This window comes from Zootoca vivipara, chromosome 5 (genome assembly GCF_963506605.1).
Source record: "Zootoca vivipara chromosome 5, rZooViv1.1, whole genome shotgun sequence".
Lineage (NCBI taxonomy): Eukaryota > Metazoa > Chordata > Lepidosauria > Squamata > Lacertidae > Zootoca > Zootoca vivipara.
Window position 1 is genome coordinate 50,808,824 of NC_083280.1, and position 24,062 is coordinate 50,832,885.

The 24,062-nt window shown below is 40.0% G+C and overlaps 1 protein-coding gene across 14 annotated transcripts in view; it reads right to left on the minus strand.

Annotated features, from left to right (window-relative positions):
• Positions 1 to 24,062, minus strand: part of ABLIM1 (actin binding LIM protein 1) — a 198,521-nt gene that overhangs the window by 8,864 nt on the left and 165,595 nt on the right. For 7 of the 14 annotated variants that reach the window (XM_060274770.1, XM_060274768.1, XM_060274761.1 and 4 more), the window contains 8 exons: positions 19,211 to 19,231; positions 16,573 to 16,677; positions 14,148 to 14,195; positions 9,247 to 9,393; positions 4,776 to 4,870; positions 4,585 to 4,681; positions 2,439 to 2,503; positions 427 to 487 (listed from right to left, as the gene is read on the minus strand). In XM_060274770.1, coding sequence (XP_060130753.1) covers positions 427 to 487; positions 2,439 to 2,503; positions 4,585 to 4,681; positions 4,776 to 4,870; positions 9,247 to 9,393; positions 14,148 to 14,195; positions 16,573 to 16,677; positions 19,211 to 19,231 — 639 coding nt within the window. The remainder of the gene's footprint in view (positions 1 to 426; positions 488 to 2,438; positions 2,504 to 4,584; positions 4,682 to 4,775; positions 4,871 to 9,246; positions 9,394 to 14,147; positions 14,196 to 16,572; positions 16,678 to 19,210; positions 19,232 to 24,062) is intronic. The other 7 variants (XM_060274760.1, XM_060274773.1, XM_060274764.1 and 4 more) reach the window with 7 other exon arrangements.

The window sequence follows — 24,062 nt, forward strand, 5'->3', positions numbered from 1 at the left end:
CTAAATGTGTCCCAAACCTGAGTCTCTAGCTTTTTTGGACTACAACTCCCATAATCCCTAGTTAGCAGGACCAGTGGTCAGGGATGATGAGAACTGTAGTTGAAAAAACAGCTGGAGACCCAAGTTTGGGAAATACTGAACTAAATGATCAGAATCAAGCAGACAAAAATACAGATCCATATGCATAAAATAAAATAAAATACGGTTTTAATGTACACATTCCCCTCTTTATTTTAACTTGTTCTCAGTGCTGAAGAACCAGATTCATTTGCAAGAACAAAAATGTGTACATTGCAGGGATAAGTAAGGTTTTCACCAGTCTGCTATGAGAATAGACTAACCACAAAAGCAGGCTGCAAAAACCCAAGCGTATAGGTTACAGATATAGCAGCACACAAAAGGAAACCATATTTCTCATCCTGTTACCTCGAGCAGCGCTGCTCACATCCCCATAACTGTTGTACTGACCAAAGTCTGTAGAGACCGGCTAGAAGAAGAAACAAATGGACATGTCAACCACATTGTTGATCTGGAGGTGTCAAAAATACGCAGCATGATCTGGAGGTGCCAAAAATATTCAGCCCTGTTTAGGGAAGCTTTTAATGTTTGATGGATTACTGTATTTTAATATTTTGCTGGAAGCTGCCCAGAGTGGCTGGGGAAGCCCAGCCAGATGGGGGAGGTATAAATAATATGTTGTTGTTGTTGTTGTTGTTGTTGTTGTTGTTGTTGTTGTTACACATGAAAACAGACCACAGAAGAAGAGAAAATAGGGTAGTGGGGAAGAGATGACTGTACTGAAGCATTGGGTCTGTGAAATAGGAAACACTTGAATGAGCGGGGAGAAGTACCGGTAGCAAAAATCCCAAAGAGGTGAAAAGCCACAGTAATGGCCCAGAATGAGTCTACAGCTTTAAGTAGTAGGTTTTGGCTCCCACTAAAGGATATGGAGTAGTCAGCAATTGATCATTGTACTTTTGTTGCCAAGGGAGCAATTCTGGATTCATTAGGTCTTTACCTGAAATGCCAAAGGCCTGATTTTGTTTTCCCCTCAAAACATGTACCACCCATTCTTCAGCCAAAAAAGCTTCCACAGCAGTTTACAAATCAATAAAAATAACAGAGCGCTTGCACTCAGGTTTACAACACAGCACATAAGATAAAGTGATGGAAGGGAAGAGGAAAACAAACAAACTCAGGCATCAAATTATTGATTCCCAACTGGCGGCATTAGGTTTTTCTGACCTTTATTTTAAAAGTTTGGGGATGGAATTCACTAAAAAAATTGAAGCAAATATCATCTGATGTATCACTTAAGATACACAAAGAAAATACAGTGGAACCTCGGTTTTCAAGTGTCTTGGAAGCCAAATGTTTCAGTTTTCGAATGCTGAAAACCCGGAAGTAATTGCTTCCATTTTTTAACATGCCTCAGAAGTTGAACGGCTTCCGCAGCGTGTTTTTCCATTTTCACCATTGAGAAACTGACATTCTCCCTTTGCGCCTCGGTTGTCAAATGTTTCGGAAGTCGAACGGTCTTCCAGAACAGATTACATTCAACAACCGAGGTACCACTGTACATCAGTTTCTAATATTGCACCACTGCATAAGAATTCCCCTTGTATTCCTTTTCGTTTCTGCTACATTGTTATTTTAAGGATTTTCAGAAATGGAGAGATAAGATAGTGTTAACTAAAGCCGAGTTATATCTGATGCCTTAAGCTATTTTAGGATGGTTCAGAAATATAGCATACAGTACTCTGAATTTATCTATCCTTGTTTGAATGCATTGAGAGAGCAATACTTGGGAAGCTACGTGAATCTATAATCACTTGCATTTCCTGAACTCTAATATTGTTGTTATAGAACAGATAAAGCGTTTTAGGGCCACCTTCCTTCAATTAATACAATTTGGAGACTCCATAAAATTCATAACAGAATAATGGCACACAAGGGCATAGGAAGGGGGGGGTGACAAGATGGCCCCTACCTCCCGCCAGCTGTAGAGCGGCCAAGGGCACGCGCAGACTTTATGGGCGCTGCTCACGTGGCGTCCGTAGAGGCTGCCTCCTGCATGGCGACCGTATGGGCTGTCGTATGTGCGCAATCCATATGGGATGCCGCTTGCGTGGGAGCCCGTACGGCCGCCGCGTGGGAGCGGCAGCCCGTATGGACTGCGCATGTGCGGCAGCCCATATGGATGCCGTGCAAGCGGCAGCCTTTACAGCCGCCACGCACAAGTGGCAGCCCGTACGGAGTGCGCACGTGCAGCATTCCGTATGGAGTGTACGCGTGCGGGATGCCGCACATGCACAGTCCGTACAGGATGCTGCACATGCACAGTCCATACGGGCTACACCGCCCCGGGTGCCAGAGAGGGTTCCTCCGCCACTGACGACACATATGACCCTGTCTTATAAGAAATGTTGACTGTTTACCCTATGAAGTCCATTTCTTCCATAGCCAGGAAGGGAAGAGGTTTTGGAAGCAGCAGCATGTGGAGCTAAACAGAAAAGGGAGAAAGAAATAACAAAAACGTATCAATTTATGGTCGGACAGAAATAATAACACATTCAAAAAGTTGAAGTCAGAACATTTTAGAAATCAGTTAAAAGAATCCACAAGATTTTCTCCAAAAGGAATCTTGAAATTATAAGTTTGAAGCAAACTTGGCCTTATATTGAATTTCGTTTAAACAAAATCCCTCTTCAAATGCTACGAAGAGGGGGAAATAAACAGGAGGGTGGGGGTTCAGTATTCTAAAATGTGCAGGGGTGATGCATGGGCTATGAAATGTTCCCTGCTGCTCATCTTCTAGAAGTTGGAAGGTGATCGAAATGGTGATGGAAGGGTGATGGAACTAGCCCACTCACCCCCACCTGCTTACATTTCTGTCTTAAGGAAAGCCATTTTCAGGGGTCACAAAGCCCCCTGTTTCTCTTCAAAAAGATGGAGGTATACAATCTTCTATGTTGCTTAAAATGCACTTCTTTTTTAGTCCAGTTAGTAGGTAAGAACAAAAGGCTCAGTGGTTTAGACCACAGTGCCACCCGCATTGGGGTGAGTTCCTGCTGCTCTGTCCCAGCTCCTGCCAACCTAGCAGTTCAAAAGCACGCCAGTGCAAGTAGATAAATAGGTACCGCTGTGGCAGGAAGGTAAACAGCGTTTCCCTGCACCTTGGCTTCTGTCACGGTATTCCGTTGCGCCAGAAGCGGTTTAGTCATGCTGGCCACATGACCCGGAAAGCTGTGACAAGATGGCCCCTACCTCCCCCCAGCTGTAGAGCAGCCAAGGGCGCGCTCACGCGGCGCCCGTATGGGCTGCCTCTTGCATGTCTGTCCCTCAACTTGAAAGCGAGATGAGTGCAACAATCACCTTTGACTGGACTTAACCGTCCAGGGGTCCTTTACTTCTTACCTTTACTTTACTTTTACCTTTACTAGGTAAGCAGTTGTGCTTTTGTCACAAGTACTTCCATCTTAGAATTTTGAAAAGTGCATGAAGGACATACAATCCAATTATATAGAATCATACACATCCTCCTATAAACAAACGGTTAAGCAGTAATTATAAAACGCAGTCTTTTCTCTGGAATGTATCATAGTTTGCCCATACGACCTGTCTGGTGAGCCAGCGATTCCGTTTTCTATGATCCAGTACTTTGGAATGTGCTGCCCTGCTCCCTGAGGCAATGTTGATTTCCTCTCCCAATGTGGGAAAGGCTAAAAGGCTATGAGAAGCATAAATATCAACAAGGTGTATGCCACTTTTTAAACATGATTTCCTGACCTAGCCTGTTGGCTTTTCAGGAACACTAATATTGCTGTGACCTCAGCAGTAATCTACATTTTATATGTTATTCATTTAGGCAAGTGAGCAATCGTAATCTCATAAAAGATGCTTGTTATAAAATGTGCAACTCAGTATTTGTTTTCTAAATTAAATGCTGTTGCTTTTTAAATCTTGATGCAAATGAGGGTTGTTTTTTTTAAAAAATAATAATAATAATTTGAATTAGTTATCAAACGTCAGGTTTCATACAAGCCTATTTTTTAATCTCGTTTAAGTTACTACCAACCACATCCATTATTTTTCGAATTTGAGAACTAGTTGAAGATTAATTGGAGTAAGCAACATGCCACCAATATTTTCCTGTTTCATTACAGACCAAAGCAGAGGAAGCTTTCCCAAGAAATCAGCACCAACAATTTTCATACTGTTCATAAAAATTCTGATCTCATGGATCAGCAGGCTTTCAAACAACATCATGATAGTTCCTGTGTAATCTGGGAATATATTTACTCCCCAGCCATTTCCTCATTTGATTTATTTAAGATGTGCGGAATCGGGAAACCTCAGAATTGCACAAGGCATTCTGAGAATGTATCGTGAAAAACAGCCAGCGATAAAACGGCAGACAGTGAACACAGGAGTGATAAAAACAGCTTCACATGTGCGGCACTGATCAACATCTTTTCGCAGAACCAGCAATATAATAGATGAAAAAACTGGTCTTATTTTAAGCAGCCTAATCCATCATTTCCCATAGACCACCCAAGTATGCTTTTCAGCTTTATCGCTTACATGAATTAACTGGAGAGTCATAACGACTGCTGGGAAGCGAAGACCTTTCCTTCTCCATTTCTTCTTTTAATATCAATTGTCCCAGACCTGAGTTGAGCTGCAAAAATGGGAATTAAAAATTGTACGTAAGCTAGTGAAAACATCCAGTTCAATTGGCACAGATAAGCGATTCACATCAATATCATAACCACCTTCATCAGTTGTTCCTCCTGTAGCTGCCGACGTCTCTGAAGCTCCTCAAGATCTTCATCTCTGCCAGTGGATCTGCGGCGCATGTCAGAACCTACTTCCACAAAACCACAGCACAAAGAGAGCTTCTTGCACAACTGTACACAAGGATTGACAACCATTACCCATGTCTCCTTAGGCCTGCTGAATAAAATTTGCTTGCTGAATAACAAAACTAAACTCCACTAAACACATAGCCAGCCGTTCTATTTTTGTTTTATAGCCATGATATACTTATCTCCAGTTTAACTCTGTCACCTTCTGTGTAGAACCCAAATTTTTGTTACCTCCTAAGTGTGACATATACTGTAAATACTGTGGTTTCACTCATTTTACTAGAGGGCCATATTGAGGAAAACTGGGTGCTGACAGCCTAACTCCTGAAAATAACTATTTGGTTAAGTCCCATCAATACAACCATTGCTTGTATCTTTCTCCTCCATGTTCCCAATTGAGAGGCCATGGTAGAGCTAATTTGTCCCAGGGCTTCAATTTTCTAAATACTGTAGTAATTTTGCACATTTCAGCTAATTTTTTCAAGTGGTAAGTGAATCTTGTACACATTGTGGGCTGGATCCTGAGCCACCAGTAGAAAAAAATTCTGGCAAAATTTTGTCCCAAAAACTTTTGTACAATAGCTAGAGAAAGATTTTGCACAACTTGGACTTGCATAAGCATGCATCTTGACGTTTGTGCAAGAACTTGTGTTACAGAAGTGTACCACTGGATTTCAGCTCTCATAAGCATCTTGTGCTATGTTCAAAATACCGTAGTCCTTATGCTTATATAAGGGGACTTCCACTTTCTAAAGGGCACCTCTACGTCCAACTCCATTAAGTAAATTTAAACTTTGTCAGTTGTAACTATAGGGAATAATATCATAAAAAAGTGTGGGACAACTTGGGAATCAGGTGGGCCCTTTTAATAAAAGCTTTAGGATGAAAGATTTGAGCAACTCCATTTCCAGTTTCCAATGGGATGCTGAGATTTGGCCCATGTTTTTAGTGATATATGTTGTTATTATTACATTTATATCCCACCTTTCCTCCACTGAGCTCAAAGTGGGGTACCTGGTTCTTCCCCTCTGCATTTTATTCCCGCAACAACTCTATGAGGCAGGTATAGCTAAAGCTTTAGAATTTCTCCCCCCCTCTCTCTTGCACTCTCCACAGGTTCACCAAGGAGAGGTATACAATATACTATTGCAAGAAAACAACAAAAGCCCTGATTCAATGGTTAAGGACTTTTCTAAAGTTTTGAAAAGATGTAAGAAATAATCAATAACAGTGGCTGGATAAACATTTGGTCTTGAATCTAGAAACCCTGGACATTATTGCAGGCTGTAATCATATACACATCCACTTAGGTTTATGTCTCACTGAACTCAGTGGGACTTATTTCTGAGTAGAATGGCTAAGACTGTGCTATGAAGTTTTTCTTCTTCTGTGAAACATACATAATATTGACCCAGCTTACAAGGCTGTTGTGTAAAGCAATCTGCCAATTTGAAGAACTACATTTAAGATAAATAACATTTCGGGTTCTACAGTAAGTAAAACCTAAAATAAAGTATTAACCCAAGCATATGAATTCAGTTATTTTGCAAAGACTGCAAATGATTACGGATTTTTAAAATAGGGAAACACTGGAAATGTGAATAGGAAGGGTAAGTTATACAAGCAAAATGGACATGGGGACAATGGTGTATAAAGCAGATGTGGTGAACCATTGGCTCTCCAGGTGTTGCTCCCAACATCCTTGGCCAGTGGCCATGCTTGCTGGGGCTGTTGGCAGTTGTAGTATAGTAACATCTGGAGGGCCAAAGGTTCCCCACACCTAAAGTATTGTGACAGTGAGTACAGAACCATGAGCTTAGCTAGATATTACATGCATATACATGCATTTAAATATCAAAGGATGATTTTAAGAAGCAGAAACGGCTTCAAGAATGTACATAACCCCTCCCACCTGCCATTTTTCTTCTGCAAGTTCCTGCTTCCCAGACTGCTTTTCTCCAAACACTGTTCTAGATGCATATTTTTTCTGTCTTCTCACAAACATGAGTCAGGAGCCCAGTTTGCAGGGAGAAGCATTGCAGTGGGAAAATGGTACACAGGAGTAAGATTAAGTACCCTCTTCTCCTGCCACTATTGCTTGCTGAAAACAGCCAGCTCCTGAAGTCACTTTTCCTTGGTCAAAGCAGGCGCACACACACACACTCCCACTCCCTATGAAATCTCTGCTGCCCCTGAGTCCTTCTGCATTTTGAACCTTTAGCAGACGTTGCTAACATTTTCCAAAACGTAAGATAACTGTTTCTAGTTTCTTATAAAGCTGACCACATTCCATGTCTGAAGAATAAATTATTTTCTTTAGAGATCCCCAAATGCCTGCTGTAGGTCCAATTCACCTGTGCTTTCTGGATTTGGTGAAGTCAGTATGAGATTATTTTAGCTATGGCCGTTTCATATGGTGAGTATGCTGGCTTCATACACCCTATTATAGTCAGAGCTAATGCTTACTATGACGCATGGCGAACAAGCCCTCATCCTCATCTGTCTCACAGTATGTGTGGAATTTGTTACCCAATCATTTAATATAAATTTTAATAATATACTTAGGGTGCAGTCATACAATAATTTTGAAAGGAAAATCACCACTGTGAGATTCCCCCCCCCCTCCATAAAGTTGGCATTGCAAAAATCTCTTTATGCTGACATGATCACACAATGCTGACAAAAAACAGTAACATTGATGTGATTTGTAAAATGACCTCACACTGAGTTCCCCAGCTAACATGAGAATCGGGCTTTTGTATGCAACCAGCCGTTAACAGGTAACCAACAGTTATTGTATTTAAATAACCATGTGGACAGATAATATGACATGATACATATTGAGTTTTAACAAAAAAAGTGTTTTTAAAAATGAAAAAGCATGGAAAATAAAATTAATATCTTAAGGTACAAATATGATGCTAATAGTAGGGCACTTTTAACTTCATTTATTTGGAAATCTGCTTGTGCTATGTATTGAAACCTAGAACTTTACGGACATTTTGCAGCCTGAGATGATGGACTCATGTCCCTTCACTCAGTTCCATGAACAGAAGTCCATAGGACTGGCAACTAACTCTTGCTCCAACACTGGCAACAGGATAACAACATCCTCCATTGCAGCTAAGGGCAGGAGTCTGCCTTAGGAGGTGCAGGACAGGCTATGTGGCCCCACAGCTGTGTCCTCAAACACCTTGCCTCACTCATGCACTGAGCCACCTGGCACCTGCTTATTACCTGGTCAAACAAACATTGCAATTCAGCAGCAGTGTGGTGCCAATGCCTGGGTACCAGTGCAGGATGATGTGTATGTCTGATCGCACAGGATGTCTCCCAGCACCTGCTGCCAAATGTGGTTGCCTCAGGTTTTCTAATAATATGACTCACCCTGTCTGTATCTTTGGTTTCCTATCCTAATTAGATACAGTGAAAAGGTGTTGAAGTAAGAAAATCCTTTAACAAGTCAGGCTTCATTGCAGCAGTCAATTTAACACATTGATTTGAATGAGATTATGAAGACAATGTTATTTGTAATCTCTTAACTCTGCCCCTGTAGACCAATTCCTTGAACACATTCCTCAGCAGGCACTTTTTGTTTTAACCTTTAAACGCCTGCTGGAAATTTTTCCATGCTGCCAAGCTTATGCAGGCAATTAAGAAAACATATTTCAATAATAGGTGATGTTCTCTGATTTTAAGTTTTTACAAAGTTTTATTGTATATAGATATTGTGGTCGAAACTGCATTTTATTTTTATGATATAGCAGCATATAAATATATTCATAAAGAAATAATACTATTTTTGACAAGCAACAAAGGAGAAATATCAAAATCCTCACTTTCCTTCTCAAAAAGTGTCCCACAGAAACCTCAACTTCCTGTTTAAACTCTCTGAATTCAAAAAGTGCATAGTGATTTCGGGGGCCAAAAGCTCTTAAAAGGGGGAAATCAGAGGAACAGCATGTACACATGGGAAAAATCTCCATAAAGCTCCTGTGATAAACCCTAAATGTCTTTATGAACTCTAGATATTTTAAAGCAAAGGTTAGAGGTTCTGTGTTAGGCATGCATGGGAGGGGTCCAAGTGAGAAGGAAACACAGGAAAACCGGGGAGTGTGCACTTCAATGGAATGTAGACTCCAGGGGTTAGAAATCCCAGAGTCTGAGGTTATACATTCCAAACTACAGGGTTTTCCAGGGAAACCCCTCTCCCCATCTTTTCACATTATATATTTAGTGTAGCACCCATAAGACTCTTAAGGATCAGGTGCAAATGAGTTGAATGTTCCTGTATCACACACTAATTACTAAATTTATTTATAGGTTAGTAGAAAGCTGGGGGTGGGGTTTACACTTTTTGTCACTTGTTGTTCCATACCTACAGCCGCAAGTGCGGGTGGACCTGGCCAGTATTCTGTCTCAATCTTTGGAATCTCGTTGGGTGCTGGAGCGTGGGCTGCTGGGAACTTGGAGGACTTGATGATATCATCGGAAGACTTGTTCTGGGCTGCCAGGGCAGCTGGATCTAGATGGCAATCAGGGGAACTTAAGCTATCAGATTAAGTTGCTGCATCAATGCTATATGGTTCTTTTCTACTTCATGCTCTCTTACAACTGAAATAGTTAACACTATATGCACTATTATTTCATCTCCTTATTCAGCAAGTCAGGGCCCCTCCAGACATCCTTTATATTGTGCATTCTTGATAATTCATGGTGGTGTTGTGACAGTTTTATACAATCACTCTTTCAATACAGTTTGTGACTGCAAAAGTTTTGGGGCAGTCAAACTGCCCTGTATCCAATTGGTGCGAGTTTTGTAGCTTCTTGTTGAAGTCCTGCAATTTCTTATAGCACAAATGTTCTGGGAATGGCTGTGGTGGTTGTCCTGCTTTTGTTCGGCAATAGCACAGAAAATGCACCTTCAGTAACACTGGGGAAACATCACAGAATGTAAATAAAGCTGAAAGATGGGTGGATGGTTCAGGATAAATCTGCCACTAACACACTATTACTGTGTCAATGACAAGTGTAAGACACCGTGTGCCCCCCCATGGCACACACACACAAATAAAACACCAGTCTGGAGAGGCCCTGATATAATACTCCTATTAACATCTTGTGGTCAAATTTGAAGTTCTAATTTCTGCAAGAAACCCCAAATTTCACAAGAACAGCGCATTTGAAGGATGCATACAATCACAGCATTAAATCAGAAGTTACAGTGGAGTTCTTTAATGGAGTGAGCCTGGCTTCCTGTAAATAACAGACAAGCAAGTCATTCAAAAGCTTGAATTCAGCTATTTTGCCTATTCTAAATGCTTCAGGGAGGCATATGTGATGCACACTTGTTCATTTAAAACAGGGATGCTGTGGCCCTTCAGTTGTTGTTGAACTCCAACTACCATAAACCACAGCCAGCATAGTCAGGGAGTGTAAGGTGCTGGATTTCAATAACATCTGGAAGGCCAAGATGTCCGATTCAAATGTTCTTTAATTGCCTCATGTTGCTTTTTTAAAAGAAGTTGCAACATTGTTCCCAGGTCAATGGAGGTGGGTTTTGACACCACAAGTGCTGCTAATTAGCTCTATGTACAGCCAACTTTTGCAAAAATTCACAGAAACAGTTTTCCTGAGCTTGATCTGGGAGAGAAAATTGTTTTGTTTGAATAGAACACAAATATATTTCCAGAGTGGCACTATCTTTTCAATAATCCTAGGTTTGTGCACAGCTTTAGAATGGATTACAAAGCAAGTTCATTGGAACCACAGAAGCATTATATGGCAGTTTCTCTTTTTTAAAGCAACTGCTGCTAATAAAAAGAAGAGTTAAATGTGCCTCTTGGTTTCCATGTAAGGCAAGAAGCTAGGGATATTTTAGTAGCGTTCTACTGGATGTAATCTCATGACATTTTACAAAATTTCTCCAATGGAAATGAAATTTTCTGTGTATTAATAACTGTAAACTTTCTACTGTATAATTACATTTCCTTAACACATTCATTAAATAAATACTTTTTCATCAGTCCAAATCAGTAGTTGAGTAACTGCTACATGATAATTACCTTCATTTTATTTTGGTTAAAGCTCTTATTAAGCATCCTTGATGTTTACTTCAGAACATTGTCATCACTATGTGAAATTGATCCCAAAGCAAGTTATAGTAATACTGTAGTGTAATATTTATCCTGGCAATTCAGTTAGGGTGAAATTATACTATCATTATGTATAAGGGAACATCACCATGAGATGCATGCAACTGTTCTTAAGATCCATGTATATTTGAAAAGAAGGCAGATTTAATGCCAATAAATAACAAAGAAAAAAAATCACCCCAGGGCAGAGTTTTACATATACAAAATGACAGTGTAGTTTCACCCTTTGCTGTTTTCAATAACCAAATGTTGGGCAGATTCCACTGTGTATGAAGCAACTAAAAAAAGATAGAAAAGAATGTGACCTAGAAAGACTATTTCCCAAGATATATTTTAAGGTTTGTGTTTCTGAAAGCCTCCAAAGGGTATTTTCAGATGTCACAAACTTAGCTAAAACAGAGGCCTGCATCAGAAAATGTTAGAAAGTTATACAGGGCCATGCTTGCATAAGAAGAGAAGGGGTAAATCCAGACATTTCCATCTGCATATTATATAAATATACTTCAATGTTTTAATGCTCCATTCAAATGAATTTGACTTAGAGGAAAGGTGGGAAACCACCAGCCAATGGACCTAATCAGGCCCTGAACGGTTCTCAATTTGACCCTTAAGACCCTTTCCCCTAAACCATGGCCATCTCAGCCTTAGACTGCAACTCCGTGATATTTTAAGACTTTGTTAACATTTCTTAAAGTACATTTTTAAATGAAAGCCCTGCGACTATCTAGTCACACATGATGGAGGGGAAAGTCTTTATCAGATGCATAGTTAAAACCTTAACTAGATTCATTCTCCAGAAGAAGAGAAAGTAGAGTGAAAGAATACTAACTTTTAAAGTTTGCAAGTTATAATAAAATGTAGAATTTTTAGGGAAGAGCAAACAAGAAACAAAAGATGTTTGTTTGCAGAAGCTGCCTTACTATTTTGAAATATAATAAAAATTGTTCATAAGGGATGTAACTAACTGGAAATATCTTGTGGATGGGCTTAAGTGAAACAAATGAAAGCTGCACAAGAGTTTCATCCTGTGCAGACTGGCAGCTCTCTTTCATTTCAAAGGGGGTTTATGAACAAGAAAAGTTCCTGAAAAACTGAGAAGTCTTAATGCAGAAATGAATAACCTTTTTCAGACTGAGGGCACATTCCCTTCTAGGCAGCCTCCCAAGGGTGGGGGGCCCACAGGCAAAAGTGGGCAGAGCAATGAATGTAGATTTAACCTTTTTACAGTAGGTCAGTTTCTAAACATACTACTTAATATACCCCTTTCTAGCCTCCACCAGGCAAGCATGGGACACATTCCGGCCAGTCAAGATCAGCCCTAGAATGGTGTGGCTAGGGAGCAGGGGTGGGTTACTGAGGAGGGTATGTAGCTTGAGGAGAGTTCTGAGGGCCAGAAGAGAAGTCTCATTTGATGCCCAGATTGGAGGTCTCCCATCCCTGCTTTTAATGGATAAGGAGCTACCTTGGCTCACTGCTCAGGGAATTACAAAAACATGCCTTCAAACAGTACTTACGTATTAGAATTGATGAGGTCAGTGGCAAAAACATTCACGTGTTAATGGGAGGTGAGTAGACACAATAAAAATCATAGAGAAATAAAAATGATGTCAAGAAAATAAATAAATGGCATGATTAAAAATTAATTAATTAAATAAATAATAATAATAATAATAATAATAATAATAATAATAATAATAATAATACAAATGCCACCCCATAATAACCATCAGCCCTCAAGCAATCTAAAACTTTTGCATCCCTCAGTCACCCTTGATCTTCCTACTATTTCTGATTCCATGAGTCTTTACCTAAAAGCTATAATTATAATTACAGTTTCTTTCTAGATACTGTGAAAAATGTATTTTTGTAGTCAATTCTCCAAAGACTACTGAAATTCCCTCAGAAAATACTGCAATGTGACCTTTGCTGTTAAAAAGAAATTGTGAATTGCTAATTGCGAATGCTCCATTGTCAGTGCAGAACCTCTGAGGAATAACCCTGCTATGAAGACACACTATTCGTTTTTTACTCGGAACGTTCAACATTGGGCACATGTTGAAAGACACTCTGTAGTTACTACAGACATTCTTATGCTTTGCCCCTGCACTCAAAAGCAGATTCTTGTCAGTTCTACCTCATTTTAAGCTCAGTCAAGCACAGCAATACACAATGGAGACCAAGCTTGCTCCCACGCCAGCATCAATAAAATGAATGAGGGTTGTGAGAGAGATGAGTGTGCTTGTTGGATTATGCTCTTTCAGTATTCCTTGGGACTATGCCTTGGTCAAGTGACTTTCCTCATCATTTCTCATATTATTAAAGTGGGTTATTCCACTGGACAGGAAAACTGACTGAAAAACCTAACTGTTTCTGTCAGAGTTTTTTAGCTAGTTACGACAGTTTTCAAGAGATATGTTGCTTTCAATATTTCCAGATATATTAGTGCAATATCTTTAAGCAAATTTGCATGTGGAATGCTGGCCTGCTAGCTGTAAAACAACCCTACATGACTGCAGCTTATATGACTGAACCAAAGGCCAATAAGACATATGTACTATTCCTGTTTGCAAGCAGGGTACTACATAACAAAGTAGCCGTGATGAATTATCATACTCTGGAAAATGACATTCAAAGCAGTGAGGCACACAGTGTAAAGTAATCCTTCATCTTACACAGGGGTTTGGTTCCAAGCATTATGTATGTATGTGAAAATTGCATATAGTCAAACCTTGACGCTACCCTGTGGCTAGTGTATCTGCAGCACTCCCAGAGCCGGCGCACTGAGTAGGCCTTGCCCAGCAAGCAAGACCAAGAATTTAAAAGCACATTTTGTGCCAGGTCTGCTTGTGTTACCCTTGCTTGGGAGTTGACTTGCACAATTTCAACCAGCCTGCTGCCAAACGCATGTAAGATGAGAGATTACTGTATCTTTCCATTTTTCAAACACCCTCGGTTTACATCAGAAAAAAATGAAACATAAAGGGTAATAATGCAGGCAATAATCCGCTAATGTTACAAAAAGTTAACATGAAGACAAAGCTCTGGGTAAGTCAACAGTTCAGTCATGCAGCTATTTAATATATTAAGATTGTCCCACTTTGAAAGCAGAAAGAATAAGGTTTACCATGCTGTTTGTAGATAGGAGGTTTTCTATAAATATTGATGCCTTGATCTGTAAAAATAAAAAGCAGAAACATGAGACTATTTGGACATCTTCAATTAATGCTGGGAAAGAGGGAAGAAATCAAACACTAAATTGACAGGTATTCCAAACCGAGGACTTGGCACAAGTATCCAGGAAACTAATTTCAGTATCACATAAAGGAGAGAAGTATCTGATGAAAACAAAACACAAAAACAGATGGGAAAATATCACAGACAGATGACATGAAATCTTTGACATATAGAGTTGGCAACATGGTGATGTGCCTAAAGGCATGGGCTATTCAGTTTAATGTCTTAGTAGATTGTTAGTGGGATAAACATTTCACAGGAGGTGCAACCAAAAGACATATGCCAGGGGTGGAGACAGGAGCATTCTGGCGGAAAACAGCCCCCAAATGACTACTGGGAAATTGTGCAACAGCAGCTCAATTTCTCCTCCAACCACAGACATCACAAATAGCAATGATGTACATTTACAGTCAAGGCTTCAGAACATGTTTCATTAGTGCAATCCTATGTATGCATACTCATAAGTAAGTCATATTGAGAACAGTGGGACCAGCTTTCAGGTAGATGTGTGAAGGATTGCAGTGTGAATCTGCCATTTTGAAATGCAGCCATATTCTCCGAGATTCTGTTGAGCCTCTGCAATGTTTCTTAACACACTTATTGGTTTGGTGGTACAAGCAACTCAAACCACCAACCACATATGTTCATATTCAGAAGCATTTTATGGCATAGAGCCTGGGATTAATACAGTATTTCTCTAGCAATGACTTAAATAGTACAAAATGTTTTCATTTGTTGTTTTTTTTAGAAATACATGCTTGGATATACTCTCAAGGAAAAGTTCATGTTCCTCTTAAATATAAAATGCACTGACATGGAAAATTAATATGACAACACAAACAAAATGGAGAGAGGATTCTTAGAAAGCTTGAGGTAGAGTGAAAAATAAATAACCCAAAAGCCATGTTCTTTGGGGGGGGGGGTTATAAAAAGACTCATCTAGGGTAACTCAATAGACAAAGAAAACTGAATGCTATATTGTAGCCTGATCCTATGCATGTTTACTCAGTAGTGCCACTGTGTTCGGTGGGATTGCAGCCTCGTAGTGGCAAGGTATGTTTAATGCAGGCTATCCCTCTTAGATGTGTAGCAACTAATTAATAGCTAGAATATATCAGTAATGGTCCAACTCTAAACCATAAAAAGGGTTATGCTGTTCAAGGTTCAGCTCCACATTTCAAACCCTCCACTATACCTTCTCGGTATGTTAAGCAGTTACAGTATACCTGTAATCTCTTAAGAATGTCTTGGAGGTCCATGACCATGAAGGCAGATGTTATATCAGCAGCAGTAGCTCCTAATTCTGTGGCCAAAATTTTCAGCCAGACAGGCACGTCCCTATTACTTCCAGAGAAACAACTCTAATTGACATGGAAGAGAGTGAGGCCATAATTCTTTATCTCCTCAAAATACATTGGAACAAGAAATCTTTGATACAAACTAACCACAACTCAATGTTTTGCTTAATACTGAAAAATGACATATCCATTGCTCGCTGAGACTGCTCAAGAAACATTAAGCCACAGCCATTGCTAGAAAATGCCTACCAGGTTATCTGCAGCATTCGCAGCAGTACTACAAAAGCAGAGTGTAATATATACAAGGCTAAACTTTTAGCAGTATCATTGGCTCCTTCTCAGACAGTAAAAAGTGTACAGAAGCAAAGTAAATAATGTGAAGCTTTAATGTTAAAATAATGATTTGCATCAATGAGAACTATTTCACACAGGAATCTACAGATTTAAGGCCCCAAATGAAGCCTACCAGAGGGTGCCACAGTAACAACTAGATGCAATGAGTCTGTTTAAGCAATATTATTCTTAACAGAAAGCACAGTTATTGTGCCACAAAAAATGCAACGTGTTTGACAGTGCAATTCTAAGTATGCTTGCTCAGATCCCATTGAGTCCCATTGGACGGGCTTCCTAGTACTTTTGTTTAGGATTGTAACCTGAATCCTGCTTCTTAAAGTCATGAAAAACAGGAACTAACAGGTAAGATGTGTTTGGTGCTACCAAGAAGTGGCTTGGGCCATTACACGATGCTCTTACCAAACTACATTGTATCCTCCCTATTCCAAAATCTCTAACTAAGAGAAAGATTTAAATTTAACGATTAAATATTTCTGCAGCCAGCTTTTTCTAATTCCTCTCAAAACAAAACCAACAAGCCCTGCATTTCAAAGCAGTTCATGGTATACTCCAAAAAACAAAAACGAACTAAACAGCATGAGATAATGGAGACAAGACAAGGGTTACAAAGGCTACTGGTCTACACTATGACAGGACACCAAGACATACATTGCCAGCTCCTACCTGGAACATGGAAATGTTTAGGGGCCTGAGCGTAAGTTGGTGTTAGAGGGCGACTGTCTGGCCGGTAAGGGGCAGGGGAGTTCCGACCGCTGGACGGCTCATTGCCTCCAATGAGGAGAATGGGGAAACAGAAACAAAAACAAAAACAGCAGTAAAGAAGCAGGCATAATTCAAAAACCCAACCAAAAGACGGTGGAAAAGGAAAACCAGGGAAGAAACGAACAAAAAATAAAAAAAATAGTTGGTAGTCAGGAAATATGGCTAGCATTGAAGGGCACTGCTAGTCTGTGTTAAGAGAGACATTCACATCAGGCTGGAAATCAGGCAGCTTGCATTCTCTCATTTGTACATTCCAACAGCATGCGTGAGGAAGAATGCAGTCATATTAAATGGACAAGCCGTGGAGCGGAATGGGAAGTTACATGGCAATGATTTAATATCAGCCAGGGTTCACACTTTCAGTTGAAGAGTCATGGCATTTGGCAAAGTCGTTGCTAGGCAAACCCCAAGTCAAATTATCTGCACCCTTAGAAGAGAATCATTTATTTCAAATGATCATACGTGTATGAGAAGGAGAAAAGCTTCAGATTAATTATTCTGGTTTGCTCTTTCTTTGATTGATCAAACTAGCATAAATAAATAACTACACTCCCTTCTCTCTAGGGTCTTGTTTTTCATCTCAGCTCCAGGAAATTATCTTGTGGTAGGTATTGATGAGTCTGTGGCCCTCGCAATGAGGCTGAACTCGCTGTCAGCAGGTCCATACAGAACTTGTCTGGGGCCAGGGGCTGGAGTCATGTTAGAATAAAGTTATAAACTCAAACAACACAAGTCCAGCAGGCCTCTGGCAGGCTCCCCCAGCCAGTTTAGCACTCTAAGGTCCAGGACAAGTGTACCCAGCTGCCTTCCCCTCTGCACGGGCCTGTCTGTCAGTCCTGGGCAGCATGGTGAATTGTCAGGGATGACAGGAGCTGTAATCCAACAACTGCTAGAGGGGGAGCTGTTTTATTGACATTTCATTTCCCACATTTCATTCATGAACAGAAGCAGTCAAAGTTTTCCCTACAATGCCAACTGCACAGCCAGTGATACATAGTGATTAAGTGAGTGACTGAAAGTTTGGACTGGAGATTCCTTCTGGTCAACAGGGAGACCACCAATCCATTGTCATATAAACTCCAATTGTGTGCAATACAGCTACACATAGGTGTTTTATGTTTGCATGGAAGGGACAGCGTATAAAACCTGTCCAAGCTTTTCAAGCTTGAACTATGTCAACTGGACTCTGAATCACTTTATCTCATGTATATATCCTATGTTGTTAGCCTGCTCTTCAACCCAAAGGGTTTTCAGAGCAGCTCACAAATGAAGAGGATTAGAAACAGTCAACTAAAACAAATACAGCAATTATAAAACCAGTGTAACAGCGGAAGCCAATATTAAAAGTAGATTAAAAATAGCTAAGCAAGATTAAAACCATTATTCAAATGGCATCTAAAATGCCTAGGCAACTAAAACAGTCTACAAGTGGCACCATAAGGCAACAGAGTCAACACCAGGTGAGCCTCCCTGGAAAGGGCCTGTGTCTGCTATTGAGTGGCACTCTCTGATACAGTTTTCTGATGTGTGAACTGTTCCTTAAAAAACCTGGGAGTGGGTTGTCAATATGCTTAAGGGAGGGAATCCAATTCATTCAGTTCATATATTACTCAACTCATCCCAAAAACTCAGGATCAGTAAGAACTTAGTTTATGTCTATTCTCATACCTGTGGCTTTTCAAAGACAATTGGTATCAGTGCTAAAAAATGTGAATGACTGCTTGGAGAGAGACATATATTTTCTGTAGAATATGTATTTATTAGAAAATAAACATTAAATCAATTGATATGGTGTATTTACATTGGGTTATGGCAACCTCTTTATTTGCTCTCAGGAGCTGGAGGGAAATTAATCGTGCATTTAACAGGACATACATGAAAGCAAGCTGAAACAACTTGAAACTGTCTCTGCATGGCAGCTCTTCTACACGTCATGCATGTGTGGCAGTGGTGAGGATGGAAAACGAATAGTGGAAACCAGTCCTCATGGAGCAGCTGCTATGTGGCTTCAAGTGGCCTCCATGTGGCCTTTATGCTATGCTAACTTTGTTTGTTCGAGGCAACATTTTACAGTACAAAATTGGGATGGACCATCATGTGGTTCTCAACCTGCTAGAAATCTCCTTTTTAAAAAGAGGAATTGGTTATCAGCTTTTCATCACACTTTTTTTTAACCTCTGTTTGGCTCTCCAGTAAATTTGTATTGAAATACTATTTACAGAAAGCTGAAGGGTGTCAGTAATCTCTACTGACAAGCATTAAGTTAAATGGAAAGAACACAGGAACCTTGATATTCTGGTCAAACAGCCCTGTGCTACAGACCGAGCCACAGATTTACACATCTGTGAATAGAGGCCAATATGAGTGGCTGAATTGCGCGTAACATGTTAGCTAAAGCAGTGGAAATGTATCTGTTAGAATGACACTTGGAAGGAAGAAAATATCAGCAAAGAGGGAGTGAACATGGGTAAGAACAACAACACAAAGTCCCTCTGGGTATTGGAGAGGGGTGTCACAAGAGAGCTGAGACATGGCATACCTATGTAGAATGGAGCCGCATCTGAGAAAAGAAAAGGAAAAAAGTCATGTACAGAAATGAAATAAAACAAATGGGAGAATAGAGCTGAATGCGTTCATGAGAACCATGGTGGTACTTTTCAACTAAAAAAAGGAGAAAAAACATATGGCTATGTAAGCACATGTAATTAAAGGGTGAGAGAGTGCAGAAAGCAATCATGGAAAGCACAGTGCTACTTTTTGGTTCTCAATCCAGCAGATAAGCTTATCAATAATTTTTAAGAGAAATTGTCAATTGGTGCATGTGGGGAGAGGTAATTACTAAGACTGCAGCTGTAGAGGGAAATCTTAACCCTTCCCCTCTCACATGCTCCTGTCTAATGCTTTTCCTTCACATGCCATTTCTAAACGCTTCAAAGCCCAAACTTTCAAAGAACTCTCCCCTCCCCTCCAGAAAGTCAGAATCAGATTAATATACAATCAACTAATACCTTAGGTCCATTTAATTACTGATTTATTCAATATTGCCAATTGCAATTTAAAATGGCTGAGAATCTAGCACAAATCACCTTAGCACACATCTGGATGGTAGCTTCCTGTACTCTCATGTCATAGTTTGGCATCACAAGTATGTGGGGAAAATTCCTAGAAAGAGAAGCACCTTTCTTCCTGGGAGATGCTGCATGAACATTGTGAAGGCATCTGAGCACACAGCAGGGCCTGTGCTGGTTCCATAATTGCCACCATTAACTTTGTGCAGAAGTGGGGAAGCCCAGCATGGCCTTAAGCTACTGCTGAGTGTGGACTGCAGATATCAAAGCATCACCCCTGGGCACATGCACACATAGTCATGCTGGCACTTTCGCATGGAAGTATATCCCATATCTTTATCGCACAAGATACAATTAATTGCCCTTCTGTTTTTCCTGATTTTGTCATTCAAATGGACAAAGCAGGCCACAAATGAGAGCTACACACGAAAATCTTTATTTCAGAAACTGATAACTATGAGCTGAACCTCAGTGAAGGTTTGCCATGTCAAATCTAAAGGAGCCACTAGCTCTACCATATTATGAGAGAGAATGGGAATGCCTTGGGAAAGGAGGAGGAAGTTACAGTAGGTCTGCAGCATGGAAATGTTGAACTGGAGTTTATGGATCAAGTGCATGCAAACATGAATTGTGCCTCTGTTTTTAAGGGACCCCATGTGTAAAGGATGAAGTGAGTTTTGCTATGGTGAAGATTAAAACAAACTGGAACGAAAAGGTTGTAAAGTGTGTCTTATTGTTAGAGAAGGAGCTTGAGATCTATTATCATTTCCGATAATGGCCCATGGAAACCATGCAATCTATTTAACATCCATATTACTTCAGTTCAGGACACTGAAATGTGTACAATAACTTGAGCATAAATATTCCTGGCTTTTAGCAATTAACCTAATCTACTGCTGCTTACATCAGCTCCTGAGTGAGTGATTCAGGAGGAGTTGAAAATTATATAGGGCACATTGGGAACAAGGAGGGATGGATACTGAGAAGAAAATGGGTAGACAAAGTAGTAGGATAATCATCATAGAGAATCAATATACTGGCAGGAAGATGGAGCAAGCTACCTGGAACAGGACAAAGGAATTTTAAGAGTTACATAGTGTGACGGTATGAAAAGCAAGCTAAACTATGAAGATAGTTTTTAAGAGAGATAAATCTTAGCTTTTGAATATAAGTAGTGATTGTACCATGTCACTCCAGACAATAAAAATTATGTGAATGCACCCTCACATGATGGTTTGCCCAGTGGTAGAGGCACATGTTTTGCTCGCAGTATCAATTGCTGGCATTTCCAGGTAGGGCTACCGGTAGGAAAGCTTCCTGTCTAGAAAGCCACTGCCAATTAGTATAGATGTGCTATAGGGAAGCTTCCTGCATTCCTATGACAGGAGCTGGGATTTGTTATATTAGAACAAGCCTTTTTGTTCAACGCTGGATTTGCCCGTGTATGAGCTGGTAAAATGACCTGAATCTGGCCTTAGATTTGAGGGAAGGAGGATATGTTAGAAGGCATTGTAAGTGAAAAATGTCTCTGTGCAAAACTTGACAGACATGGCGTTATTTGTGTTGGAAGTTGAACCATGGGGAGAGGTGGTACTGGAGAGCTTACAGAAAATGTAGGACATGCCAATGTGTTTGAAGAGAGAGGGGCCAACTTTCAGAGTTATGGCAATTCCAGAGTTACGTTCCCAAGGCAGCAAAATTCTGTCACCTTGCTGTTCAAAGAGCCACACTTTCCTAAAACATAAGAAATGGAGCACTTCACCTAAGGAGGGCCCTTAGAAAGGACATACTTCCTCGAAGATGGAGAAGGTATGTCAGGTCTAACATAGTCATTATGACGCAGGTCTGAGGCATGCTGGGAGTCACACAGCTGATAGCCACTTGATGGAGATGTGCCTTATTAGCTTCCCTTGAATGCTAATAAATCTCCAGTCTGTCTGACACTAGCTTGAATGGCCTGTCTCCTTACCTTTGACATGGGGGATGAAGTGGTGTCGGAAAGGGGAGTAGGGGCGGGAGTCATTGTGGGTGGAGAGGGGACTGCTAGTGCGCAGGTGGGCTAACCGCTGCACACCATTAGACAGCAGCTCTGCAGCGGCAAGAAATCGTGAGGCAAGACAAAATGGAAACAAAGAAAAGAGAACACAAAATAAGACAGAAGCAGGGCCAGTGGCTGGAGGCGGGGAGAGAACAGAGGGAGAAAAGCACTAAACAAACTAGGAAGAAATAAGATTACACAAATATTAGGAAAAGTCATAGGAAGAAGGTGAAAACTCAAGATTTCCACTGGATACTTCCTTAGTCCAGGCTTAAATTAGTACCCTCTCTATATAGCAAAAAATAACTATTATTCATGCATCACACACCCTGAACCCAAATGAGTTTCAGAAGCAGCAGCTGTCTGGGTGACAACCTGGCGAAACAATGCCAAAAAAGGGGTACAAAGTCCTTTTAAAATTGTTTTAAGAAATTCTGGAAGAAGAGTTTAGTCATTCCACTAAGAACACCAGGAAAACCTTGGGGCCTTATGATGGAAGTTTTTAATATAATATAGATACTGGAAGAGAGCCATTTTTGAATAGAATATATATTCTAAACAATGTAACCTTTCATGTGGTTGATCAATGAGGGAATTTTCAAAAAGTGCCTTTAGGTCACTTCCAAAAACATTCTGAAAATTTTGAGATCTGGGGTCACAGGAAATCTGCAAATATCTGCTATTGTGTGAATAATGGTGTTCCTTGTCCAACTTTGGGGGGAAAATTCCCTGTCATTTCAAAATATAATATTGGTTGTTTCCCCAGTAATTTGAACTGCTCTCAGAAACCATTTTATTTCCTGCATTTATTTAAATACACAATGCTAGAAAGCTATTCAAAATATCAGCAAAGCAAACTGAATCATTGTCTCAATCTTAATAAATCTCACAAATACGATTTTGAGAAATAGCATGTCCTACATCTTGTCATATTTCACACTCTTAAGTTAGTTAAATCATGGTTTAAAGGAAACACTGTATCATTCTTAGTTACAATTACAGAATTAAAAGTGTTGAAATACTAAATTCTGTTCATAGATTATGTTCACAGATTCACATATTAAGAGTTGTCATATAGATCCTTCCTGAAATGGAATCAGTTGGAGATTAACATCTATATTTTATTGCTTTTGAGTTTGACTATAAGTACACCTAATGCCAAAATGCAGGTGGTTAAAAATGGAAGTGATAGCTTCTGATCTTTTCCTTGAGGCCATACCAGAGAAGGAAAGAGGAGTGGCTCATTCATTTGTCTATAATTATTGTTGAGCATTATGTCTGAATGAGGCCAATGCCATCTTGGATCATCATTTCACACAGAAATAAAAACGACTAGCTATTATGCTCTGTCCAACTCTTAAGAAAGCCTGGATTTGTTTATCATCTAGCATATATGGAGATATTATCACAAAAAGCAGAAATGTGAAGCCTTTTCATAGATTCCAATAGATTCAGTTGGCTCAACCATGTATATCTTGAAGAATTCATCATCATCATCTTGTTGTCAGTGCTATATGATAAACCAAATTTCATTTGTGCCTTTTAATTGAAAAACCTCTTCAGCAAATCAACCATTTTAAGCTTACCATCATCATGTGAAAGCACTCAAACTTGATACTAATAAGTTCCTTTGTGAAAAACATGCATCTAGACCAGGCATCCCCAAACTTCGGCCCTCCAGGTGTTTTGGACTACAATTCCCATTTTCCCCGACCACTGGTCCTATTAGCTACGGATCATGGGAGTTGTAGGCCAAAACATCTGGAGGGCCGCAGTTTGGGGGTGCCTGATCTAGACATTTGCTTCACCTGCTTTTGGATAAGGTAGCTATGCAATTCTCCCTAACCTGAATCCCAAACCCTAGTTTTGGGGTTCCAAACTGTTTCCAGAGTAAGGTTAACCAATTTTAATTTCCAGATTTTGCTCACAATTCTACCCATGAGCAGTTTAATTTAGGGAGGTATGTTTTAAATGCAAGACTTCAAAGAAAAATACAGCTTAATGCACATCTCTGAAGTAGAAATTTCACTGTTTTGTGCATGCAACTTAAACAGATGAACTGGTTTGCAATTTGTAGACCTTAATGGCTAACTAGGGGTGAATGCAGGCACAACATTTTAAGAGCAGTGGGTGCTACGGTACCCTGCAAAGATATTCAGTTACCAGTTGATAGTTAGCTTTCCTCAGTAGAACAAAGCTCTGAAAAGAACAATTCTGCCAGTTTGAGGCTATATTTAGCTATTCACAGGGCTGGCCCCTGTGATGTCACCAAGAAATCTCTTCCT